Here is a 24,863-nt window from a genome sequence, read left to right as displayed (position 1 = left end):
CGCTCCACCGCCATGTCGTCCGCCGACAAGTCGAGGCAGTCCTCTGGCGGACGGTCCATCTTCTCCCGGAGTAAGCACAAGGACAAGCGCTACACGGAAGAGTCCAGATACCCCTCAGACGACGCCGCCAGCTTCCGGTCATCGAGGCACAGACGGGAGTCGTCGGCCGTCTCGATTGATCGCCCCGGCTCCCCCGATGGAGGCATCAACCAGATGGCCGGTGTGATAACCTCTATCCCCTACGACAGCGTGCCCAACGGCTCGCGTTCTCCGATACCCGTGGAATACCTACCCAAAGGCGAGCAGATGCCGGTGCGCCGCGAGCCTCTTCCACACCACCTAAACAAGAACGGCATGGACTTTCACCAATATCCCAGCTGGGACCAGACGAGTCAGTCTGGTGCGTACTCCCCTGGGCGTCAGCAGCAGCCTCCTTCAGGCTACAACAACAACGTTACTATGGCTTCCAAGGGGGGGCAAGCCCAATATCAACAATGGGGGCCTCCCATAAGGGGAAGTTCAGCCAGCTCTATTAACCAACCACATACTCCCCGTTATGATTCGTACATGTCTTCTACAGCCCGGGGCTCGGCCGACAACCTCAGCGTCTTCTCAGGTACTACAGACCATCATGATGTCAGGATATCGCGCTCACCAAATCCAGCAATGCCTAGTGCGTCCTCTCAGAGCTCCTATGCCGCCTCACACTACTCGAACCGCGACTCGCACCGAATCACCAAATTCCCATCACCAGGTCCTGCTGCCAGTCCCGTCGGAGAATCACAAGGCGGCCAATTCTACTTTCCAAAGCCAGATGACGATAATGTGGTCGAGCAGATGTTCCTCCAGCTAATGCAGAAGCGAGGATGGCACAACCTGCCCGAGCAGGCCAGGAGGCAGATGATGGCGTATCCAGCTCAGAAGAAGTGGACACTTCTCTATCAAGATCGACTCACCGAGTGGCAGGGCGAGCAGAAGCGCCGACAGACAGCGCGGCCGAACCAGTATGCGGCTCCCGATATCACCACCTACTCAGATGAGGAGGGAACACCCGAATGGTACGTCCGACGTGTTATGGAGGATCGACTCGACACCAAGGGCATGGGCAGTCTGGAAGTCAACCTGCGAACCCAACAGATCGGCTGGGTTAAGAGATTCGTCGAATGCCAGGGACAGGTCGCCCTGATGACCTTGCTGCTTAAGATCAACCGCAAGACAGCAACGGGGCCTGCCCAGGACAATACCCGGATCGACAAGAACCTGGACCGCGAGTACGATATTATCAAGTGTGTCAAGGCGCTCATGAACAACAAGTTCGGAGCCGACGATGCCTTGATTCACCAGAAAGTCATAGTCGCCCTCGCCACCTCGCTCATTTCTCCTCGTCTCACCACACGAAAACTGGTCAGCGAAATCATCACTTTCCTGTGTACCTGGGGAGAGAATGCCGAAGGCCACCTCAAGGTCATTCAGGCCCTGGACGAAGTCAAGTCACAGTCTGGAGAAAATGGTCGGTTCGACGCCTGGATGCGCTTGGTGGAGGTTACTATCGATGGCCGCGGCAAAATGGGTAGCTTGGTCGGCGCGAGCGAAGAACTGAGGACTGGCGGTATCGGCATGGAGAACCTGCTCATGGAATATGCCGTTGCGACTCTCATGCTCGTCAACATGATTATCGACTCCCCGGAGAAGGACTTGGAGTTGAGGATCCATATCCGGGCTCAGTTTACAGCATGTGGTATCAAGCGCATCTTGACCAAGATGGAGGGCTTCCAATATGACCTCCTGGACAAGCAGATCGAGCGCTTCCGGACAAACGAAGCCATTGACTATGAGGATATGCTCGAGCGAGAGAACAGCAGCATCAAGGACAATGTCGAGGCCGAAGTCAAGGATCTGACAGATCCCGTTCAGATCGCCGATGCCATTCAGCAGCGTCTTTATGGCACCAAGACGCAAGATTACTTCGTCTCGGCTCTTCAACATCTGCTTCTCATTCGCGCTAACGATGGCGAAGAGCGTCTACGTATGTTCCAGCTGGTTGATTCCATGCTGAGCTACGTTGCCATGGATCGGCGGTTGCCGAACATGGACCTGAAGCAGAGTCTCAACTTTACTGTCCAGAGCCTGCTCGACAAGCTGCACACAGACTCGGAGGCTAGACAAGCACAGGATGAATCTCTTGAATCGCGGCAGATTGCCGAGGCGGCCATGGCCGAGCGTGATGAAATGAAGGCCAGACTCGAGTTGGGAGCTGATGGACTTGTTGCCAAGCTACAAAGGCAGTTGGAGGAGCAGTCTCGATTTATTGATGCTCAAAAGCGACAGGCGGACGGACTCAAGGCCGAGCTGGATAGCATGCAAACTATGCGAGCCAAGGAAGCCCAGCGGTACGAGTTAGAAACGAGAGAATTATATCTCATGCTTCGAGACGCCCAGGATATCGCTGCTTCCAAGTCGGTCAAGCCCGCCGCCAGCGCCAAATCAGCGACTGGTGCGCCTGGAGCAACTGGTGAGGCCGACGTTTCTCGCATGCAAGGCATTCTGGACCGTGACCGCCTCATGGAGCGGCTCCAGATGCAGATTGAACGTCAGAAGACGCAGTACAAGCTTGAAGGCCGTGTCTGGGGAGACGCGGTTGGGCCTTCAGACCGACTTCGAGCCCTCCGTGAAGAAATGGACGGCAGACCTTCGACGCCCCCTGGCGGTGGAACGCCACCTAGGGACTTTACCAACAGTGTTTTGGGTAGCATTCGCCGTAACACCAAGATCCCTCGCAAGCCTATTAGGAGATCGGATGGCGAGGTGATTGATGAGGGTGATGAGACCGAGGGCGAGGACGGTGTTATCTTCGAGAAGCCTAGAATCATTGAGATGAAGCGGCCGACTATTGACCCCAAGCAACAGGCTGGTCTCCTTGGTGAGATTGGCTCCAAGGTCAAGAAGTACGATGCCAGCGATTCTGAGGATGACAACACTGCTACTGGCCCCTCTCACCCAAGCATGGAGACCTCATCGCCTATTACGCCTCCTGCCGAAGGCGATGCTCCGAAGATCGAAGTTACGGGTGCCGGCCCCCCTCCGCCTCCACCTCCGCCTCCTCCACCCATGCCCGGTCAAATACCCGGAGCTCCACCACCTCCACCACCTCCTCCGCCGCCGCCCATGCCGGGTCAGATGCCGGGAGCTCCTCCGCCGCCACCTCCCCCTCCACCATTGCCGGGCATGCTATCACCAGCATCGGCCGCTGGACCTCCTCCGCCCCCTCCTCCTCCCCCAATGCCTGGCACCCCAGGTATGCCGCCACCTCCGCCTCCCCCGATGCCTGGCGGTGCCATGTCTGGACACTTCTTGTCGAGGCAGCCCGCATTTGCGCCCGCTCCAGGCATTGGTCTGCCCGTCGTTCGTCCCAAGAAGAAGCTCAAGGCTCTGCATTGGGACAAGGTCGACGCCCCTGAGACCAGTCACTGGGCAGCCCACACTCCCTCTGCTGAGGCCCGAGAGGAGAAGTACCAGGAGCTCAGCAAGAAGGGTATTCTGGATGAGGTTGAAAAGCTGTTCTTGGCCAAGGAGATCAAGAAGATTGGCGTTGGAAGCGGCTCTAAGAAGGATGATAAGAAGCAGATCATTTCTTCTGATCTTCGAAAGGCTTATGGTGAGTCTCTTACGCATATACCGGTGATCCGAATACTGACAAGATGTAGAAATTGCCTTTGCCAAGTTTTCTCAGCATTCTGTAGAAAAGGTTGTACAGATGATCATTCACTGCGACACGGAGATTCTAGACAACCCTGTCGTCATGGACTTTTTGCAAAAGGACGACTTGTGCAACATCCCCGACAACACATCCAAGCAAATGGCGCCATACAGCAAGGACTGGACAGGCCCCGAAGCCAAGAGCCAGACCCGCGAACAAGATCCTGCAGAGCTCACACGCCAAGATCAGCTGTACCTTTACACTGCATTTGAGCTACATCATTACTGGAAGAGTCGAATGAGGGCTCTTGCTCTTACTAGAAGCTTTGAGCAAGAGTACGACGAGATCAACGAGAAGGTCAGACAAGTTGTCACGGTTTCAGAGTCCCTCCGTGATTCCGTTTCTCTCATGAACGTTCTCGGTCTCATTTTGGATATCGGTAACTACATGAACGACGCCAACAAGCAGGCCCGCGGTTTCAAGCTGAGCTCCCTGGCCAGACTGGGTATGGTCAAGGATGATAAGAATCAGTCGACACTGGCCGATCTGGTGGAGCGCATTGTGCGAAACCAGTATCCCGAGTGGGAGGGCTTCGCTGATGATATCAACGGTGTCATGACAGCGCAGAAGATCAACATCGAGCAGCTTCAGACGGATTGCAAGAAGTACATTGACAACATTCGAAACATCCAGACGTCACTGGACAGCGGCAACCTGAGCGACCCCAAGAAGTTCCACCCCGAGGACCGAGTCAGCCAAGTTGTCCAGCGAATCATGAAGGATGCCCGGAGGAAGGCTGAGCAGATGGAGCTGTACCTGGAGGAGATGATGAAGACATACAAGGATATCATGGTGTTCTACGGCGAAGATCCTGCCGATGATGGTGCACGGAGAGACTTCTTTGCCAAGCTGGCATTGTTCGTGGGCGAATGGAAGAAGTCACGAGAGAAGAACATCCAGATGGAGGAGACAAGGAAGCGCAACGAGGCTTCGATGAAGCGGAAGCACGCTCAACTCAAGATCAACAATACGGGCACCGAGGGCGGCCCAACATCACCGTCCAACACGGGCGCCATGGACTCGCTGTTGGAGAAGCTGCGTGCAGCCGCGCCCCAGACTCGGGATCAGAGAGACCGAAGACGGCGAGCACGACTCAAGGACAGGCATCAAGTTCGGGTCGCATCAGGGCAGAAGATTCCAGATCTCAACGAGATACCCGAGGCGGAGGCTTCTCTGAAGAACAAGGAGCCTGCTATCGACGAGGATGGATCTACGCTCAGCCCTGGTGTATCATCACCTCGTGAGGGTGGAGATGATGTTGCAGACCGAGCTGCGGCTCTGCTCCAAGGCATGCGTGGTGGAGACGGGGCAGACGAGAACGACCCTGAGAGGAGAGAAAGTCTTCGAAAGGCGAGAAGGCAAACAGCTGAGGAAGAGAGGAGGTTAAGAAGGAGACGGAGAGAGAAGATGAATGCAAGTCACACGGACGATCTCAAGGAAGATCCCAAGGAAGAGTCCAAAGAGGAACCACCAAAGGAAGAATCAAAGGAGGAAATCAAGGAGGAACCAAAGGCAGAAGCCAAGGAAGAGGTTAAAGAGGAGGCCAAGCCGGAACAAGTACCCGTCGAGGACGACGTGCCGACACCTACAGCGGCGACGGCCAGCGAAGCCCAAGCCCCGGCAGCAGCGGCGGTTGAGGAAGGGGAAAAGGCATGACACAGGAAAGGAGAGGACGAGAAGGGAGTTGCTTGAATCGAGATGCATATCACGGTGTTGGGACCTGTTTCTCGGGAGGGGAAGGACCGCGATGGTATGTATTGCACGCGCTATACGTAATGTCTACACTAGTACATACAGCGGAAGAGTTGTTTCAAGACAGGTTGGAAGCTTTAAAGTCATGAAGTGATGTCTTGTGTCTGCTCGTGATGTTGAGACTGATAGCTTCTTTTGGAGACGTTATTGATGAAAAGAATGTCTTGGGTATACTCGTAATCTTGAGATTGAGATGGTACTCGTTGTGTCACTGAAGGCTTGTCTACAAAGCAATGTCTTATTTTCAACATGGGCATTTATGCTTGAATTATTGTCATGTCCTACCAACGCTAATCTGAGGATGCAGTCTCGTACGCTCAACACGTCACAACGGATATCGTAAAATTCATAATGACCCCCCCCCCCAAAAAAATCACCATCCTTTTTCTCCTTTCCTCATCGCGAAGGACTCAGCGGCCGGTTGAATCCACCCTGCCGGTTCATGTACTGCCGATACTCGGTCTTCTTCTCCTTGCTCACACCTCCGACATTGTTGCCCGCCACCTTTTTGTTCTTTGTCGTTCCGAACCCTCCAAAGCCCATCATGGCCTGCATGGCCGCCATGTCGTCGTCCTCGGCGTCCATCTCGTCTCCATCGGGGGCGTCGTCGCGGCGCGGAGGGGACTTTTTGGAGACGTTGAAGGACATGTTGGGGTTTGGTTCGCGCTTGATGTTGTTGTCGGGGCGGGTGCGGGTTGGGAGGGATGTTGTGTCGTGAGAGGGGCTGCGGGTGCTTGGGGATGCGGAGCGACGGGATTTAACTTGATATGTTAGTGGAAGGGGTTGGTGAGAAGAGGGGAGTTGCATACCTCGTCGATCTCCGTCATCATCACGACGATACCGAGGTCCATCATCATCATCTTTCCGTCGATCCCTTCTATCATCATGATATCGTGAACCCCTCTCCCTGGGTCGGTTCCTATCGCCGTCGCGATCTCTGTGCCTTCTGTCCGGAGACCTCGAGCGGTCCCTGTATCCGCGCCTCTCCCGCGATCTAGATCTGTATCCTCTCCGGTCGCGGTCGTTGTCCCTGTCTCGATCGCGTGGGCCTCCACGCCTGTCGCGACGGTCGGATTCATCCCACATCTGGCGGCTGTCTGGCCGACGGCTTCGTCGGGGGTCGCCCATTGTGTATTCCTGGTGAGTTTACTTGGATTGACGAGGTTTTGGTGTGAATGTTGTGAGGATGGATAGAGTCGTCAAGATGAAGAGTGCAAAGTTAAAGGCATCAATCTGGGGGAGGCTGAGAAGAAACCGTCAAGGGTGGAGTCTCAGATGGGGCTGGTTAGACAGTGGCGGTGGCTGGTGACTATCATTCATTGGTCAGAGCTCTCCACCGCCAAGACCGAGCTTCAGCCTTGCGTCGTCATATCAAACCCCAGCTCCAACGTGTTCTCTAGAGGCTCTCACGTCAAGCGCACCGGATGCCGCAGCACAATTTCTTTTAGCGTCATTTACGTTGATTTTCTGTCAAATATTGAATCTCTGATACTCGATAGATAAGAGTTTCGCCCTCCATCATGGTGAGAATAGCCCAATGGGTGTCGGCGGCGGCACTCGTCCTGGGTGCCTCAGCCACCGATGAGGCCTCCTCGGTGCTCACCACAGAGATTGGCCGCCAAAACAACCAGAGCCTCTTCTGGGGCCCGTACAAGTCCAACCTCTACTTTGGCGTGCGACCCAGGACGCCAGATGCGTTGTGGACGGGCCTCATGTGGGGGAAGGTTGACGACTTTAGGGATATTCAGAACGGTATGCGGGAAGCGGGCCGTCGTGGGAGTTTCATGACTAATTTTTGGTGGTAGGTTTCCGATATACTTGTGAGCAGGGGGAGGATATTCATGGCTACGGGTGGGATGAGTATGATGCTCGCATCGGAGGCGTGCAGTCTATTCATGATGAGGGCAACAAGATTGATCTCACCACAACGTTTGTCAAGATCCCCGGTGGCAACCACGGAGGCAGCTGGGCTGCTAGGATCAAGGGCGAGTTGAGGGCCGATGCTCCCAAGAACACCAAGACCATGCTATTCTACTACATTGCCCAGGACGGAGAAGGCGAGCTCGAGGCTGAGGGCGAGGGTGACGAGTTTGGCTTTGACGGAGACGTCAGCTTCAAGGGCAACTCCAAGACGCTGGGCGACTACAAGCTCCTGATCACCAAGGGGAAGGGAAAGCACCCCAAGAAGGGCCACAAGCTGCTTAAGGACAGACACGGAGACACGACTCTCGTCATGAGCTCTGATGCCACCCCTGAGATCAGCTGGCAGGGCAAGGCGGTTGTCTTCAAGCACCTCCAAGACGCCGTCAAGCCTGTCCAGGAGAACGCCGACCAGACTGATCCCCCTCCCCCATGGCAAGTCTACCGCATCGAACACAAGCCAGGCAAGGGCAACGTGCAGATTGTCGAAAAGACGTTTGAGGGTCCCTTTGAGTTCGACGTCATCTTCTCGTCCGGCTCGTCTGGGGAGGAATACACCTCTGCCGACGTCACTGAGCAGATCACCAAGGTCTCCGAGACCTTCAAGGAGCGCTTCGCGAGGACCTTTGAGCTCAAGGCGCCCTTCAAGGGTGAAAAGTACCGCAAGTTTGGCAAGAGCATGTTCTCCAACCTGGTTGGCGGCATCGGATACTTCCACGGCCACCAGATCATCGACCGATCTTATGCGCCTGAATACGAGGAGGAGAATGAAGGATTCTGGGAGGAGGCTGCCGAGGCCATGGCGCGTAAGAAGCAGGACCTCGAGGGCCCGTACGAGCTCTTCACCAGCGTCCCGTCTCGCCCATTCTTCCCCCGCGGCTTCCTATGGGATGAGGGTTTCCATCTGATCCCCATCGCGGACTGGGATATGGATCTTACCCTTGAGATTGTCAAGAGCTGGTACAACACCATGGACGACGACGGCTGGATTGCTCGTGAGCAGATCCTTGGACACGAGGCCCGTAGCAAGGTCCCGGCTGAGTTCCAAGTCCAGTATCCCCACTATGCCAACCCCCCAACGTTGTTCCTCATCATTGAAGGCTTCATGGAGCGCCTTCGCGCAGCCAATGGCACTCAGCTTGCCAAGAAGGAGCAGATCATTGGTGCCGACCCCCTGCAGACGGCCCATCTTGACAACCTTGAGATCGGTGAAAGCTACCTGAGAAAGTTGTATCCTCTCCTCCGACGCCAGTATGACTGGTTCCGCAAGACGCAGCGCGGTGATATCAAGAGCTACGACCGTGAGGCGTACTCAACCAAGGAGGCATACCGTTGGAGGGGCCGCACCGAGGCGCACATCCTCACCAGCGGCCTGGATGACTACCCGCGGGCCCAGCCTCCTCACCCGGGCGAGCTCCATGTCGATCTCATGTCCTGGGTCGGCCTCATGACAAAGTCCTTGATGAACATTGCCGACGCCCTCGGCATGGCTGAGGATGTGGACGAGTACAGGAAGAACCTGGTAGCTATCGAGCATAACCTCAATGATCTTCACTGGTCCGAAGAGCAGGGCTGCTACTGCGATGCGACGATCGACGAATACGAGGAGCACACCCTCGTATGCCACAAGGGATACATTTCCTTGTTCCCCTTCCTCGTCGGCCTCATGAAGCCGGACGACCCCAAGCTCGGCAAGATCCTGGATCTCATTGGCGACGAGGAGCACCTCTTCAGCCCCCACGGAATCCGCAGCCTGAGCAAGCAGGACGAGCTCTACGGCACCAAGGAGAACTACTGGCGCAGCCCCGTGTGGATGCCCATCAACTACCTCGCCGTGTCTCAGCTACGCGTAAGCCATTCCTCCCGCCGTAACGTGCCATCTGATACAGTTTACTAATCTCGATTTTCTGCTTGCTAGAACGTTGCCACGCAGGAAGGGCCCTACAGGGCTAAGGCCAAGGATCTCTTCTCGCGGCTGCGTAAGAACCTTGTCGACACGGTGTACAAGAGCTGGGAGGAGACGGGCTTCGCGTGGGAGCAGTACAACCCGGATACGGGGGCCGGGCAGCGAACGCAGCATTTCACCGGATGGACCAGCCTGGTGGTCAAGATCATGGCTATGGAGGACCCCAGTGACCAGGGAGCTGCCCCTGTGCGGGACGAGCTGTGAGACTTTTGGGGGGGAGGCGGGAACGTGGCCGTGTAAGGCTGACCGTGGCATCCCTTTGGGAACGGGGTGTGTATATGGTAGACGATAGATGTCAAAGCCAAGACGACGAGTGCTGATTAGCCACAAGGCACAGCATCAAACATTCCAGCGGCGGCTCGCTCCGCATCCCTGAACCATGTGACATGCTGGGGGCTTTTGGGGAGGGATGGATGTGATGGAAATAAGCTGCCCGTTTAGGCAAGCCCAGAGGTACTCGGCAGTTGTGCATGTCTCACTCGACATGAGATGCGTGTGGCATCCCATTCCCTCAGGCATCCTGCGCAGATCGATGCTCTGATGGTTGCAGATCGGCGACTCTGATCTCGCCGACGTCCTTGATCGACAGGCTGTCAAGAGTCCTTGGGTCGAGGCTCCAAGGACTGTTAGTGGAACTCTGTTGAAAACGGCCCGAGTTATGGATGATGGGATCAAACGTCAGCGGCATCATATCAACGGGGAAAATGGCTCTGCATGATGGTCATGGTCATGATGATGATGAGTGAGGATAACAATATCATGTATGCATGCAGGTACTTTGAATTTGGCGATTCCAGCTCCGGGTCTGGAACGGTCGGCCGGTGGAGGAGATGTAATGTAAGCCTGCGAATTCGACCGTTCCTGGAGACTGTGCCGAAGCTAAAGGGATCTTCAGAAAGAAAGGTTCCTGAGACGTTGTCGATGATGGATGTCAAAGGTGCGCTAGTGGTGCTATTCTCGACTCGGGGGGCGGCTGATTGGCGCAAGCGAAAGCATTCCAAACGCCTTTCCGCTCGGGGATGCTAACCGGCGCTGGGAAATCCTTCCCGAGACAAGGGGCTTGCTCTTGCTTCGTCTAGTCGAAGCCAAGCGAAACCAACATCAGACGCCGCCACCGAAGCAGACAGACGCCAGGTTCCTAGAGATCTGGCGTGTCTCAGAGGCAGCCCGGCTGACAGGAGAGGGTTCGCGGGTGGTACGGCGTATGGGTATGGGGGGGGCGTGCCAGGGTCGCAAGGCTGACTTGGGAAGAACGCCTCGTGGTTCGTGACGGGGTGCTTAGCGTTGAAAGAGGAAAAGTTGGTTGAAACAATCTTGCCCATCTGTTTGGTTGAAGCCTCTTGGAGGGGGCTGTGCAAAAGGGCGGGCAGCCAGGGCTTGTGGGGTCCTGTCATCATGTCAGGTAGACGCGCTTGTCGGCCAATAAGAGGAGACCCGTCTATTTTTATGGCGCTTAGCCATGTGCTAGCGACGAAACGGGTCATTTCCTTGTGTCCTTTGCGAGGTTGTGGCTGGGCGGCGCATGGGGCTTGTGCGAGCGCTGGAATGCCTTGAACTGATGTTTTTTTTTTTTTTGGTGAAAGAAGGAAACAAGAAACAATGTCAAGCTGTGATTGGAATTGTATATTTTCTCGTACATGCACGAGTACGTGTTTTGCGAGCAGTGCTGCCTGAGACATGGCACCACGGTTGTCTCTTGGCGGTTGACTCGCAACAGCCGCGCAGCATGGCCCCCTTCGGTGACCCGTCCAATTACAGGCGGTACCATAGATCTCGGTCAGCATCGACCAGACCCCAGTCAGGATAATCGGGATAAGGGGCGGGAGGTGAGAACATCCGGGCAGGACATGGATGGCTTGGACACTTAGGCCCAAGGGGCCCATGGCACCGGGAGGCCCGTGATGACTACTGGTTGGTCCCCGAGATGGGAAGTGTGAGAGTCAAGGCATCTGCCACACGGGAAGATGAAGAGCCGGATCCAATGGTGGCATCAGACTCGGCCGAGAGTTCTTGGGCTTGTCATGCCGAGAAAGGACACGAACTGCGGAAAGATGACTAGACTAGATTGTCACAGCAAGTGACGTTTCATTATGGTAACCCCCCACGGATTGCCGTTGCCGAGAGAGGGAAACAGGAAAAAAGAATGCCTCGTAATCAGAGACAAAAGGTACCAAGACTTATCTGCTGCGGCTGACTGTTCTTGACGTTTCGTTTTTTGCGAGCTGGATGACTCACTTGGCCAAATAATTGGGGATGATATCCGAAAAAGAGAGATATGCAAGTCAAGGAACCGCCGTATTATGACTCGGCGATCATGTTCAACATCCAAAGTGGAAATCCGGGGCAGACTTTCGGTTGCGGGTATCCAAAAGGCGGGAATCCGTTTCGGTGGATCACAGGCTTGGCCGATGCAATGCACGCCAAACGGTCAGAGTTGTTATTACTCACCTCACGTCGTCATGGGCCTTTGTTTTCAGGCTGCAGTTTGAGTCCATTTTGACGAATGAGATTCAACAAGCTGCACTCAAAGGGGAACATTTTACTTCGTTTAATTTCTTTGCTTTTCTTTTATTGTTGGAAATCTACCTACCCGACACGAAATCCAAGACATTCTGGATACGACGTTGATTTGAAAACACAAGGCAACGAATGGCGCTCGGTTATTCCTAAAATCGACAACGTCAAAATTCCAAATCGGCCGCGCGCTCGCTCGCCTTGTCTTTGAAATGAAGAAGGAGGTTTACAAATGTTAGATATCACATGCCCCCCCGTGGTTGATGACGTCGCCTTTGAAATGGAGGGAAGCACTGCGTAATGTGCGACGGAGCCAATTCCAGATTGCTGGGACGTTACAATACATGGGCGATAATAAATGTGTGTGTGTGTGTGTGTGTGTGTATTGCCGTTTTGGGAGAAATCGAGCGCAAATTGAAGATCGTATTTTTCGCGTATACACCTCCGTGATACGGCCGTCAATCAGGATCCTCAACTCTCTTCTTCCCATCTATTCCCCCGGCGGCTTGAAGCCTGCTCCGTTTGGTACAAGGATCAGGGGCTAATTTGAGGCTGTGGCTGATGGGCATTGTCCCTGCCACGCCTCCCGTAAGCAGGCAACTCTCTCTCTCTCATTACACACCCGGCAACGGTCCCCCGGCGGTGGCTGAACCCACACACCCTTCAGAAGGCTGACTCGGAAGGGGTACGGTACATTTGTTTCCCTTTTCCTTGACTCCCGAGTCGTCGCTTGTTCTTCCTCAGCCCTACGGCGGTTTCTGACCACTCACGGCTCCGAGGCGACCCCTGTCAGCTCGGCGACATGGCGCAGCTAGGGGTCCCTGCTCTCTCTTGTCTTCTGTGTCTTCTCTCTGATGACCGCTTCCGTCAGAAAGGCAGAGCAGGGGGGGTAACTTTGTTGCTTAGTTTGGAAGCCCGTGGTGGAGATGTCGGTCTCCCGTGCGTTGATCGCCGGCCGGTGAGAGTGTGTGGGCGGCGCATTTGCCTAGGGGAAGAGTCGACGGGAGTCTACAGACACACGATTAGGCGTCAGCCGCTTTCCACGGTCTTGGGATGGAACCGCAGCAGCGGCTGCGATGTATACCCAGTACATATGACGACGCCTCTTTTTTCGTAGAGGACCATTTCTATATAACCTCGTGGCCTCCTCCAGAGTTGTTGTTCGAAATCATCATCATCATCAACAGCTTCACTCATCAAGCATCCACTTACACATAAACTTAATACCACACTCACCACAACTACAACTACAACCACAACCACACTCCCAACAACAACCACACTCACAACAACTACAACACTCACAACCACATTTACAACCACATTTACAACCACATCATCCAACTCTTCATTCTACACAACAACCTCACAACAAATACAATGGCTGCCTTCACTCTCACCTTTGCTCCCACCACCCGCTCCTTCGGCCGATCCGGCTACAACAAGGACGGTGACGACGACTCCAACGGACGCAGCGGCCGATCCGGCTACAACGGTCCTCAGGGCGCCGACTTTGGCCGCTCTGGCTACAACGGCCCCAGCGACGACGACTCGGAGGGCAACAAGGGCCGCTCAGGTTACAACGGCCCCAATGACGACGACGAGTGAATCTCGTTCTCTTTTCCTTCCAACTCTCCCTATACAAAGACAAGCGCAAGCATTGCATAGACGGGCGTTCAACTGAAGCATTTTCAACCAGCATTGGGACGGAGTTTTTGGGCATCTTTCTGCCTTTTTTTTTTTCCATGGCATCATAATTCTGGATACAGCATAGCGAAGGATTCATTTGGCAAGACAAAGACGGAATCTCAAAGCATGGCGCAGCATTACATCGGGCGGAAAGCGAAAACCTGGCATCTCTCCTTCACCCTTGTTTTTCTCTCTATTTCATTCCTTTTTCGATTCTTGCTTGGTATGGCGATTGGATAACCCTGGTGGTCGGTTCGCTCCTTTTTTTAGACATTAGCATTTTGTCTCCTTCTCTTCATCAAATCTGCATAGGGCGGCGTTTTTCCATTAGATCAGGAGATATAGAATTTTGTCTTTGAGATAGAGCAACATTGTTCACATTTTTATCAACTTCCTTGTTCCTCGTCAGCTTCCTTCGCTCATTTACCAACACAGAACCTAGCAGAGTCACGAGTCAGCATCCTCATCTACTATAATCATGCAAACATAGCCTCCTCCTCGTCAGAACTTACTTCTCGAAAATAACCCCGAGCACATCCTCCACGTCCCCAAACTCCCCGCGCCCCGTGATCCGAGCCAGGCAGTCCGCAGCGTACCGGAGGTACTCGGCCGCGAGCACCGTGTCCGCGTCCATGCCCTCCTCCGGCGTGGCCTCGGTCATGAATTCTTGCAGGTGACCCCGGCACTTGACCAGGAGCTGCCGCTGCCGCTCCGTGACCCCCAGCAGATCCTGGAGATCGACGGGCATGGATGTCATCTTCTCAAAGGACCCCACGAGCTGGTCCATCACCGCTTGGACGCCGCCTGGGTCCTTGCTCTCCGATCCCAACGTCTGAGCCTCCTTACACGAGATGGACACGAGCTCAGCCGCCGCTAGCTTGGGGGCCTTTCCAGAGACGGTCCGACGGAATTCCTTGACGAGCTTCTCGAACTGCCCAGCGTCAACTGCGTCCCGCTTGTTGACCACAATAAGACAATCTTCGGCCCCCGCAGCCAGGTCCAAAGTTTCCTCATCGTACTGCAGAAATGATCCTCTAGGACTATCTTCAACCGACGCCAGCACAATGACCAGATCCGAGTCCATGGCCTTTTGCTTCGCTCGCCGGATTCCCTCCTCTTCCACGGCCCCAATTGCGCCACCGCCAGCCCCGTTGGTCGTCCCAGAGCCGTTGGAGCGAAATCCTGCCGTGTCCGCAAACGAACATAAATAGCCACGGATGTCCAGGCTGGCCTCGATGATGTCGCGGGTCGTGCCAGCCTCCCCGGACACGATGGATGCCTCCCGTCCGACGATGAGGTTCATGAGGGACGACTTTCCGACGTTGGGTGGCCCCAGCAGCGCAATTCGGATCCCATTCCTCAGGAGCTCGCTCCGCTGGCTTCCTTGCTCATGCAGCTCGATGCTGTGTAGCATCCTTGCAACCTGAGTCGTTACATTGTGCAGCAAGTCTGCCTGGGACTCATCAAAGTGCTGATCCTCTGAAAAGTCGATCAGCGCCTCAATCTCCCCTCGCGCGAGTAGCAGCTGTTCCCTCCACGCCTCGTATTGGCGACCCAGCGCTCCCGAGTTGCCGCGTACAGCCGCACGACGCTGCTGCTCCGTCTCTGCGGCGAGCGTGTCGCTCAGGGATTCGATCTGAGCAAGGTCGAGCCGGTCGTTGAAGAAGGCACGCTTGGTAAACTCGCCAGGCTCGGCGTATCGGATACGCTGGACTGTGGAGCATCGTGGGATCGCGGATAGCACTGCCTTGACGGTAGCCGCTCCGCCATGGACATGCAATTCTAGGACATCTTCGCCCGTTACCGTCTTTGGGTTGGGGAAGTAGAGGATGAGGGCTTCCGAGTCTAGGACGATGGGTCCATCTCTGGCAGGCTTTGGGTCATAAAGAGATCTCACAGTTGCATACCTTGGCTTTGGTAGCGGTTTTGACGGGCACAGTTCCTTGTAAATCTAGATGTTCGAGTTAGCACAGGTATTGGATGAGGCATTTGAGACTACTTACTTCAAGACACGATGGGCCTGATATGCGAATCACAGCAATGCCAGCTCGGCCCTGAGCGGTCGACAGGGCATATATGGTGTCATCTACAGCCGGGAGTCTAGTCGTATCATCGGATTTATGAGTGTGCCATGACTGCTGTGAGAAGGTTCTCGATAGCCTGATGCTGGGGCAGCTTTGTGGTGATAACGAGGTGGGATGGAATCGGCAGCTTATGGCTGGAACCGAGAATCGTGAGGCTGGCTGGGCGCAATTGAGTCTCCTCAGACGGAGACTGCGCCTGAGCATGAGCGAGAATGAAATCTAGAAGATTAAATGAGTTATTGGAGTATGAAAACGAGGCAAGACATTGGCTGATGAGCTGGTTGCTGATGATGAGGATGATAAATCTCGAGGTGTTTTGCGGGACGGCAACTTTTCACTGTGCACGAGACCTAAAAGCCGAGACGTTACAGCGGCCACAGCCTGCTACAACACCGCCTAGTAAAGAAAGTCCTCTCATCCCCAAACCAGAACCTACAGGAGCATAATCGTGTGTTGAAATTTTACTTTGATTTACTATTTGTATCCTTTGCCTGATAAATGTGCTAAATATGTTGAATTTAGCACCCATTTTAGGTTGACTGCCTTTCCCTTCATCCTCATTTCACATCCACATCTTTCATCTACCCTATAACCTCATTGACCTATTTCAAAACCACTCAAGAAGAAGCAAAAGTCTCAATGAACTTGGCAAGCTTCTCAGCGCCCTCCAGGGGAATCGAGTTGTAGTTGCTGGCACGAATACCACCGACGCTGCGGTGACCCTTGAGACCAGTCAGGCCCAGGCTGGTGGCCTCCTTCAGGAAGGTCTTCTCGGTCGCATCAGTGTCGCCGTTCTTGGTGACGCGGAAGCAGATGTTCATCCTTGAGCGGACAGACTTGTCCGGGACAATTCTGTACACGTCGGGGTGGGCCTCGAGAGCAGCATAGATGAGGTCGGCCTTCTTGACCGCCACGGCCTCCTGGCCGTCAACCTTGTTGGAATAAGTGCGGAGCAGCTTCTTGAGAACCTGGCCAGCAATGTAGACACTAAATCTAAGTCAGCTAAGTAATTGGTTCAGTTTTCGCCGAATACTCACTCAAAGATGCTGAGGGTGTTGTAGAGACTGTTGTTCTTGGCAATGGTCTCGTACTGGAAAATGATGGGAGGAATAGGAAGACCAAGTTTCCTGAGAAGAGGAGCAGGAGGCTGAGAAGTCTGGGGAGGGAGGAGGCTTTTCTTGATGATCACAACAGTGACACCAGTGCAGCCGAGGTTCTTCTGGGCTCCGAAGAAGATGACGGAGTAGTTCTTGACAGGAATTCGTCGAGAGAGGATGTTGGATGACATGTCGGCCACCACGATAGGGCCATTGCCATCAGGTCCAGGAGTCAGAGTCTTGGGGAAGGCAGGGAACTCGACGCCATCGACGGTCTCGTTGTCGCAGTAGTACACCAGAGCAGCATCCTTGGAGAGGTTCCAGGTGCTCTCCTCAGGGATCTTGCCATACTTGCCATCGTTGACCTTGCGAGCGTCGGCAACAATGTTGACGTGCTCAGGACCAAGAAGTCGCTTGGCCTCCTCGGAAGCCTTCTGCGACCAGCCGCCAGTGACGATGTAATCCACCTTGAGCTCTTTGTCGACGGCATTTCGGAGCTCCTGCTCCACAAGAGGGTCGTCCTCGGCCTTGTTGAGGGAGGCGACGATCTGGGCCTTCTTCTTGGTTACCCACGCACCAACAAGGTTGTACATGGTGGCGGAGAACTCTCCGGTACCGCCACCCTGCATAAAGAGAACTTCATAGTCCTCGGGAATGTCGAGGTAGGAGGCAAGATCCGCCTTGGCTTCGTTGAGGATGTTGGCGGCCAGCTCAGAACGATGCGAATGCTCAGAAACTAAGTAGTTATTAGCGATAAAATAGATAAAATAACATTATATCTCAGCTTATTACTTCCGAGGCCGGTCCCATTGTAGTCAAGCAATGCCTGCGCGGCAGTCTCAAGCACGTCAGTAGGTAAAGCCGCTGGCCCGGCACCAAAGTAGGTAATTTCAGATCTGGAAGGCATTGTTGGTTGGTTGCAGAAGAAGCGTGAATGAAGACGTGAAGATGTAAGGGAGCGGAAAAGATGGAGTTTTGTCAAAAAGTCAAGCTCGCCAAAAGGTACAGTGAGTCATCCAATAGGAAAAGACCTCACGGGAGAAGCTCAACGGGTGACTCTAAGCGGTTAATCGAGTGATATCAAAGGTTGCGAAAAGAGGAGTGAGGCCACGCCAAGATTTTCACTTTGGAATCTTTCTTTCTGTCTCTTACACTGCGCAATTATTAGTCAAGGGAGAAATGCCGTTGATAAACTGCAGTCTTTATTCGCTGGGCCTCTGCCGGTTCAATTGACTCCGCACCAGGGGCGTCGAGAGCGTGGGATGCCCCAAGGCCGGCCTCGGAGGAGGCGCTTTGGGGGGGGTTTTAACCAAGCAATCAGAGTCATTGATATTGATACTTTTTTTTAGCCATGGATACAAGATGATGAGTTGTGAGGGGTCTTGGAGCTAGAACAAGTAAAAGCCTGTGCTTTGACATGGGGTTTGACGTTACAGGGCTGTTTGATGGGGGGTTTGCTGCAGTAGCCAAGGCAGGGCAAGGAAAACGAGAGACACGCATTGGACCGCGGTTCTGTATGTGACAACAGAAGGCATGAACTAATAGAAATGACCATTTATCAGTAAGCGAGTTCTCTACTCAGATTCTTGTTGCATTGGATATTTTGAAATGGAAGGAAAAAGCATCCTCCATGTCATGATGAAAGCTCCCAAATCGGGAAGGCGGTGTGTCGGCGTATCCACGGCAGAAAGGGAGGCTGCAGGTCCCAGCGCAACCAGGCGACGAAGCTTGAGCTGCCTGGTGCTTGACGCTTGACCACCTCAACTCCATCCGGACCTCCAGTAACAACCAACCCCATAAACCCACGCCCAAACGAAGCTCTACATCTCCCATCACCAACGCCCGTGCATCCGCCTACCGACCCCAGATCTCACGCGACGCTGCTCGAGCAGCTAATCCTTCACCATGTTCAGAAACAACTACGACAACGACTCGGTTACCTTGTACGTCACCTAAGCTCGTCGTTAGCTTCACCCAGTATCTCCAGCAAGCTGACCCTCCCAAGCTCGCCCCAGGGCCGAATATTCCAGATCGAGTATGCTGCTGAGGCAGTTAAGCAAGGTTCAGTCGTCGTCGGAATCGCCAGCAAGACCCATGCAGTGCTCTGCGCCGTCAAGGTACACCCATCTCCTCCTGCGCCCGCATCAGCTCAACGAGCAGCCTGTATCTAACCCTGCCTCCAACAGCGCAACGCCGAGGAGCTCTCGTCGTACCAGAAGAAGCTCTTTACCATTGACGAACACGCCGGTATCGCCATCGCCGGCCTCACCTCTGACGCCCGCGTCCTCTCCAACTTTATGAAGCAGCAGTGCCTAGGCCACCGACTCACCTACGGCCGCGCCATCCCTCTCCGCTCCCTCGTCGACATGATTGGTGAGAAGGCCCAGATGAACACCCAGATGTACGGAAAGCGACCGTACGGCGTTGGCCTGCTCGTCGCTGGCGTTGACGAGCGTGGACCCCACCTGTTCGAGTTCCAGCCCTCGGGCATGACAGAGGAGATGCTCGCCTTCGCCATTGGCGCGCGCAGCCAGATGGCCCGGACATACCTTGAGCGCAACATCGATGATTTTGCCGACTGTTCGAGAGAGGATCTGATCAAGCACGGGCTCAAGGCTCTTAAGGAGAGTCTGGTGCAGGACAAGGAGCTGACGGTGGAGAACACATCAGTCGGCGTGGTGGGCATCAACACAGTGGATGGAAAGAAGAAGGTCGAGCCATTCAAGCTGTACGACGGATTCGAGGTGCAGCCATGGATCGAGAGCGTTGGCGAAAGCCAAGGCGGTGGAGAGGAGGGCGAGGGCGAGGGTGAGGGTATGGAGGTTGACAGCTAGATACATCACCATGATGGAGGGGATACACATGGCGTCGGGTTGCTAGCTAAATAGATCATGTACAATTACAGGCTGCAAGGCAGCATTTCGCGGGTCTAACGTCGAGACAAGTCATTTGTCATGAGTTCATCTATTCATGGGAGCGCCAGTCTATATATCCTGTCCTTGATTGTGGAGTAGAGTCACCATCTGTAAAAGTCACCCGTCATAACGCCTGACCGTCTGGCCCATATCCAATCCCAATCCCAAAACGCTGGCGCCTGTCTATCCCACCTGTCTACTGGTTACCCCATTGAAGCTGGTAGATGGCGTCCGACACCTTGTAGTCGCGCAGGGCCTGGATGGCGCCCTCGGGTGTGTCAGCGGTGACCAGAATGTTCTTGTTGGCGGGCTTGACAAAGCCCTCCTGAGCAGCACGGTCCATCCACTGGACAATGCCGTCCCAGTAGCCCTCAATGTTGAGGAGCACAATACCACAGCTATGAATACCAAGTTGGTTCCAGGTGGTGGTCTCAAAGATCTCCTCCATAGTGCCGAAGCCACCGCTCAGACCGACAAAGCCACTACCGGGGCCACCGGCAAAGACCTCCTCAGCCATGAGCTTCTTTCGCGTGTGCATGTCCTTGACTACAGTTGTCCGGCCGTAGACGGACTCTTCAGGGACAATGTGGTTGTGCTTGTTGACGGTACCATAGGTGCCGTCCCGCTCGTACTTGACGAGTGCCTCGGGGATGATGCCGTGGACAGACTCTGGGCCATTGATTGAGCAGAGAGTCTTGGCAACCTCGCCCATGAGGCCGACGGTACCACCTCCATAGACTATTCTCTGTGTTAGTTTCCAAATGATAACGGGGGTTTACAAAAGTCCCGAAAGAAGCGGCCGGTGAATCGGTCGGGGCCGACCGGTGCCGGGCTTTGAGGCAGCAGGACCGGGGTTTATGGGTCTAGTCCGGAGAGTGACTCACCTAGATCGATGTTGTTTGCGGCCATGGCCCTCCCGAGAGCGCGGGCGGCTTCAATGTGAGCAGGGCTGGCGCCAGGTGCAGCACCGCAGTAGACGCAAATCTTGGTCCGGGGCTGGCCGTTTGAAGAGCCGTTCTGGGAGACAATGGCCTCCGGGGTGAGGGTGTTGTCCGCAGTCATGATGAGTTGCTGGTTGTTGGTTTGATTTATGTCGGGGTAAAGATAGGTAAGAAGTGTATGTGCCAAGAGAGCCAAAATGTTTCAAAACGAAATCAAGTTTGTTCAAACTGAGTTGCGGTCAGTTGGAATAGTATTGTGTACGGTGTAGAAGTTCAAGAATAAATGACGAGGTGGTGGATAACCGTAGGATTCCTCTTATTAGTCAGAGCGCTATGTTGTGGCGAGGGTTACGATGAGAAGGTTCAAGAGAGAGAAGCTAGATCAAAACTCAAGAAGAAAGAAACAAAAAGAAGAAAGAGAGCTGGGGCAAAGTTGAGATTCAGAGAAGTTTATATAGTCGGGCAAGTCCAGAGTTGAGACACGACACGCCTATCGGGATTCGGAGCTTTTGGCCCCTCCCATGCCCATGCCAGGTCTCCCATTGTTGCAGCCATGCCGCTCGGGACTGTCATGTCAGTGGTGTAACAGCGGAAGATCAGCATTGGCTCTGCGAGTGGACAATGCCATCACCGGAAGAGGTCAGCTGGACACGGGAATGTATCTCTCAACTTAACTAGCACAGAGGAGCGATGCCTAGCAGAGCCTAGTCCAGGAGCCTGTTACATTGTCCAGAAGCTCCATTGTGAAGCCAGACGTTGGTTGAAGCGCCGGATGGCGGGGCTCGTCATGGACGACTCGTTTGGTGATGGGCCACCTGGGCTGCTAGACCGGTGAAGGCGGGGACCCATGATGCCCTGAACGACAGTGGACGTACGCTGTAGCTCGTCGCCTCAACGTGGTACAGAACAGCGCCGACAACGGCCAGCACAGGCAGGACGTGGCAACCAGCCAATCGCTGATTCGCGGACGGAGGCAGCCCCAGCACGTCACCTACCCCAGGGTCAGCCACTTTCTTAAGGAGGCATGAGGCGAGGGGATTTCCATAGATCCATTGCGACAACTTGACACATTTTGTCTGAGGCGCGACAACCAACAACCTTGACCTTCCGACTTCAAGGCATCGTCCGGCCGGCCATCCAGTTTGCCTCGATCAGTTCTTCTGCAATACCTTGCAACTGGATCACGAGCGACAACCCAAACCATGGCAGAAGCACAAGTCTTGCCCCAGAGGCAAGCTGCCCAAGGGGAGCAGCAGCAAGGAGGTGTAAGTCGTCGCAAACAGAGGTCAAGAGACCTCGACCATGGATAACAAGCTAATCGCGATCGTTTCACGCAGGGATTCAACTTCAACAAGCTCCTCCTCGGCGGCGCCATCTACTTTGGCTTTAACATGGCCCTCAACTACGCCACCAAGAAGGACCAGCGAGCCGTCGCCATCAACCACCCCGAGACGGGCGAGATCATCAAGGTCCCCGGGAACACAGAGGGCATCCCTCCGTTTGAGCTTCGCCCCAAAGAGCTCAACGAGGGCGCCACGTATCGTGCGTTCCCCAAGAACGTTGCGCCCATCTGGCCCCAGGACAGCCACGTCGACATCGTCGTGACCCTGTCGCAGTCGTTCAACCCCATCCCCATCTCCGAGACCGCCGACGAGTATGTCGTCTTGCAGGAGAAGGATTTCCACCTCAGCAACAAGTCCGACAAGCGAACCGTTGAGACGACGTTTACCGTCCCCCCTGCTGTCCAGCACAATGGCACACTCTGGGGCCACTTCTACGTCGGTCTCACCGGAAGCAACCTGGACCCCAAGCAACCTGGATTTGATACTGCCAAGGCCTATCACTTTACATGGCCTTTGACTCAGTACCTCCCCAAAAAGAAGGTTGCAAAGACGCGAAACTTGCTTGAGGATCTTCCGGCTCCCGTTGAGGAGTTGACCGAGGAGGAAAAGGCAACTGGTCCTGTCATCGCCAACTACTATCACCCCAACGCCACTTTCTCCTTCGTCTCTGACCTGGGCGTCAAGGAATTTGGCATGATGGGTCCTCAAATCCGACAATACATGCGCCTCGAGGCCACTGGGGCCCGAGACGGATCGGGCCAGAACGGCTGGTATTGTACGTGATATCCCTACGCCGTCTGCTGACCTGAAGACTAACATGATAGATCCCGTTCTGTTCATCAACAACTTTTGGCAACTCACAAACCAGATGACTCTTCTCAACGACACAGTCAAGGAACTTCCCCTGCGTATTGACCTTGGCAACCTGGCTGGCTGGCAGTTCCAGCTCATGGCTACTCTTGAGACCAACTCCAAGGAGTCTGCCCGACAGGCTGCTTTCGGAGCCTCTCTCCCTGGTGGTGGCGACGGTACCGAGATTGAGATGATCAAGGAGGTTTTCCTTGACTCAAACCCTTACTTGCTCGGCGTCACCATCGTGGTCAGCATCCTGCACATGATTCTCGAGACGCTTGCTTTCGGATCTGATATTGCCCACTACCGCAAGAAGAAGGACAATGTCGGTATCTCGGTGCGCTCCATTCTGGCCAATGTGTTTATGCAGACCGTCATCTTCCTCTATCTCCTGGACAACTCGCAAAACACCAGCTGGATGATCCTGGGTAGCCAGGTCGTCGGTATCGTCATTGAGTTCTGGAAGATTACAACCGTCGTCAACGTGCGCGTCCGTCCCGGCGCACCCGGATCATTCCTCCCGTACACGGTTACCTTTGAGGACAAGCAGAAGTTGACGGAGACTGAGGAGAAGACCAAGGAGTACGACGAGATCGCCTTCAAGTACATGTACATGGCTGGCGTCCCTCTCCTGATTGCCTATGGCATCTACTCGCTCATCTACGACTCTCACAAGTCGTGGTACTCATACATCATCACAACCCTGGTGGGATCCGTCTACGCCTACGGATTCCTGATGATGGTCCCCTCGCTGTACATCAACTACCGCCTCAAGAGCGTTGCGCACATGCCCGCCAAGGCCATGATGTACAAGTTCCTCAACACCTTTATCGACGACCTGTTTGCCTTCACCATCAAGATGCCCATCCTGCATCGCCTGGCTACCTTCCGTGACGACATCATCTTCTTCGTGTACCTGTACCAGCGATGGGCGTACAGGATCGACTACTCTCGTGTCAACGAGTTTGGCCAGGGTGGTGAGGATGAGGCGGAGGATGAGAAGAAGGCCAAGGATGAGGCCAAGGAGGTGTTGGCTGAGGATATCAAGAAGGTCGAGGCCAAGGTTGAGGCCAAGGCCAGTGGTGCCGATACCGGCAAGGCCAAGAAGCGCAAGTGAATATGAATGTTGGAGACTTGCTCTGGGTCAATTGGGGGTTATGGGTGGCAGTCAATGATGGGATTCTGTAATAGATGACACTTGTTAGTATCCATGTTGATAGGAGTGCCCAGGAGCATTGGATGTTGGGTTCATATGACTGCACCCTCTCCATGTGTTGTATAAATACGACTTTGCATCATATACAAAATCCCATCTTTATATCATCAATATTAGCATTCCAATTCTTCAGACAATCCACCTTGTCTCTTGTCTCTTCTCGTAATTCTCCGGAACAGTCGAATTAACGATTGACCGTTCAAGCTAGGTAGCTCCCCGGCCCGCCCTCACAGCCCGTTTGGATCCACCGGCAGCGTCATGGCGGAGTCGCTACAGGGGGGTTCTCAGGGACGCGACAAGCATTACGGGCCCTCCAACGACAGTCAGGGGAGCCACAAAACATGAGTGAAACCGAGCCACAGTCGGTCGGTTCACATTCCGTCATATTGCGGAGGAGCTCGATGTTGGATCAACAGCTAGAAACAGGCGGTCACGTTATCGTCTGGACCCTTCAGAGGCAGATCTTACTCCTGCCATCCTCCCGCCAAGATCCACCGTTGGATTCCCCCTAGAACCCAAGGCAAAACGTCCCTCCTCTCCCGAGCAACCCAGTAACATTCTTTGCACAGCCTCACCGGGGCCGACGCCATCTCTCACGATACTCTCCAGGGACACTCTGACGGCGGACGGGACCCCTGCCGCTGACCCTCAAGGACACCACATCCCATCTCCATATCTGGCTTCGGCAAAAACCTACGCTCCGCTACCTGCGATTTCGTATGCCCGCCCCACGTCGCAGCCAGGTACTCAGCCTCATGCCTTGGTTCACGTATTAAACAGCTCTGTCCTCTCTCGTCTGCTCCAAGCTCCCGCCCTT

The 24,863-nt window shown here is 54.5% G+C and overlaps 9 protein-coding genes across 9 annotated transcripts; 5 read left to right on the top strand and 4 right to left on the bottom strand.

Annotated features, from left to right (window-relative positions):
- Positions 1–12: 12 nt before the first annotated feature.
- On the top strand, positions 13–5,413 carry NCS54_01171300 (Hypothetical protein; the record flags this gene model as incomplete). Its single annotated transcript, XM_053156979.1, has 2 exons — positions 13–3,655; positions 3,705–5,413. 2 exons carry the CDS (start codon positions 13–15, stop codon positions 5,411–5,413), a joined length of 5,352 nt encoding a protein of 1,783 aa, XP_053012954.1.
- A 492-nt stretch (positions 5,414–5,905) lies between these two features.
- On the bottom strand, positions 5,906–6,637 carry NCS54_01171200 (uncharacterized protein; the record flags this gene model as incomplete). Its single annotated transcript, XM_053156978.1, has 2 exons — positions 5,906–6,270; positions 6,319–6,637. 2 exons carry the CDS (start codon positions 6,635–6,637, stop codon positions 5,906–5,908), a joined length of 684 nt encoding a protein of 227 aa, XP_053012953.1.
- A 392-nt stretch (positions 6,638–7,029) lies between these two features.
- Positions 7,030–9,599, top strand: NCS54_01171100 (Mannosyl-oligosaccharide glucosidase; the record flags this gene model as incomplete). The annotated part of the gene is made up of 3 exons (XM_053156977.1): positions 7,030–7,261; positions 7,315–9,278; positions 9,348–9,599. 3 exons carry the CDS (start codon positions 7,030–7,032, stop codon positions 9,597–9,599), a joined length of 2,448 nt encoding a protein of 815 aa, XP_053012952.1.
- A 3,690-nt stretch (positions 9,600–13,289) lies between these two features.
- NCS54_01171000 (Hypothetical protein) lies at positions 13,290–13,517 on the top strand (the record flags this gene model as incomplete). Its single annotated transcript, XM_053156976.1, has 1 exon — positions 13,290–13,517. The coding sequence occupies one exon, from the start codon at positions 13,290–13,292 to the stop codon at positions 13,515–13,517; it is 228 nt and encodes a 75-aa protein (XP_053012951.1).
- A 500-nt stretch (positions 13,518–14,017) lies between these two features.
- NCS54_01170900 (Hypothetical protein) lies at positions 14,018–15,886 on the bottom strand (the record flags this gene model as incomplete). The annotated part of the gene is made up of 3 exons (XM_053156975.1): positions 14,018–14,036; positions 14,111–15,549; positions 15,602–15,886. The coding sequence occupies 3 exons, from the start codon at positions 15,884–15,886 to the stop codon at positions 14,018–14,020; spliced, it is 1,743 nt and encodes a 580-aa protein (XP_053012950.1).
- Positions 15,887–16,299: 413 nt separating this feature from the next.
- NCS54_01170800 (Phosphoserine transaminase) lies at positions 16,300–17,686 on the bottom strand (the record flags this gene model as incomplete). Its single annotated transcript, XM_053156974.1, has 3 exons — positions 16,300–16,669; positions 16,720–17,515; positions 17,572–17,686. The coding sequence occupies 3 exons, from the start codon at positions 17,684–17,686 to the stop codon at positions 16,300–16,302; spliced, it is 1,281 nt and encodes a 426-aa protein (XP_053012949.1).
- A 998-nt stretch (positions 17,687–18,684) lies between these two features.
- NCS54_01170700 (Proteasome subunit alpha type) lies at positions 18,685–19,613 on the top strand (the record flags this gene model as incomplete). The annotated part of the gene is made up of 3 exons (XM_053156973.1): positions 18,685–18,722; positions 18,785–18,896; positions 18,966–19,613. 3 exons carry the CDS (start codon positions 18,685–18,687, stop codon positions 19,611–19,613), a joined length of 798 nt encoding a protein of 265 aa, XP_053012948.1.
- A 277-nt stretch (positions 19,614–19,890) lies between these two features.
- Positions 19,891–20,756, bottom strand: NCS54_01170600 (Hypothetical protein; the record flags this gene model as incomplete). Its single annotated transcript, XM_053156972.1, has 2 exons — positions 19,891–20,432; positions 20,579–20,756. The coding sequence occupies 2 exons, from the start codon at positions 20,754–20,756 to the stop codon at positions 19,891–19,893; spliced, it is 720 nt and encodes a 239-aa protein (XP_053012947.1).
- Positions 20,757–21,837: 1,081 nt separating this feature from the next.
- Positions 21,838–23,947, top strand: NCS54_01170500 (Hypothetical protein; the record flags this gene model as incomplete). Its single annotated transcript, XM_053156971.1, has 3 exons — positions 21,838–21,900; positions 21,973–22,753; positions 22,803–23,947. 3 exons carry the CDS (start codon positions 21,838–21,840, stop codon positions 23,945–23,947), a joined length of 1,989 nt encoding a protein of 662 aa, XP_053012946.1.
- Positions 23,948–24,863: the final 916 nt, after the last annotated feature.

This window comes from Fusarium falciforme, chromosome 9 (genome assembly GCF_026873545.1).
Source record: "Fusarium falciforme chromosome 9, complete sequence".
Classification (NCBI taxonomy): domain Eukaryota; kingdom Fungi; phylum Ascomycota; class Sordariomycetes; order Hypocreales; family Nectriaceae; genus Fusarium; species Fusarium falciforme.
This window is presented reverse-complemented; position numbering and strand designations above follow the sequence as displayed.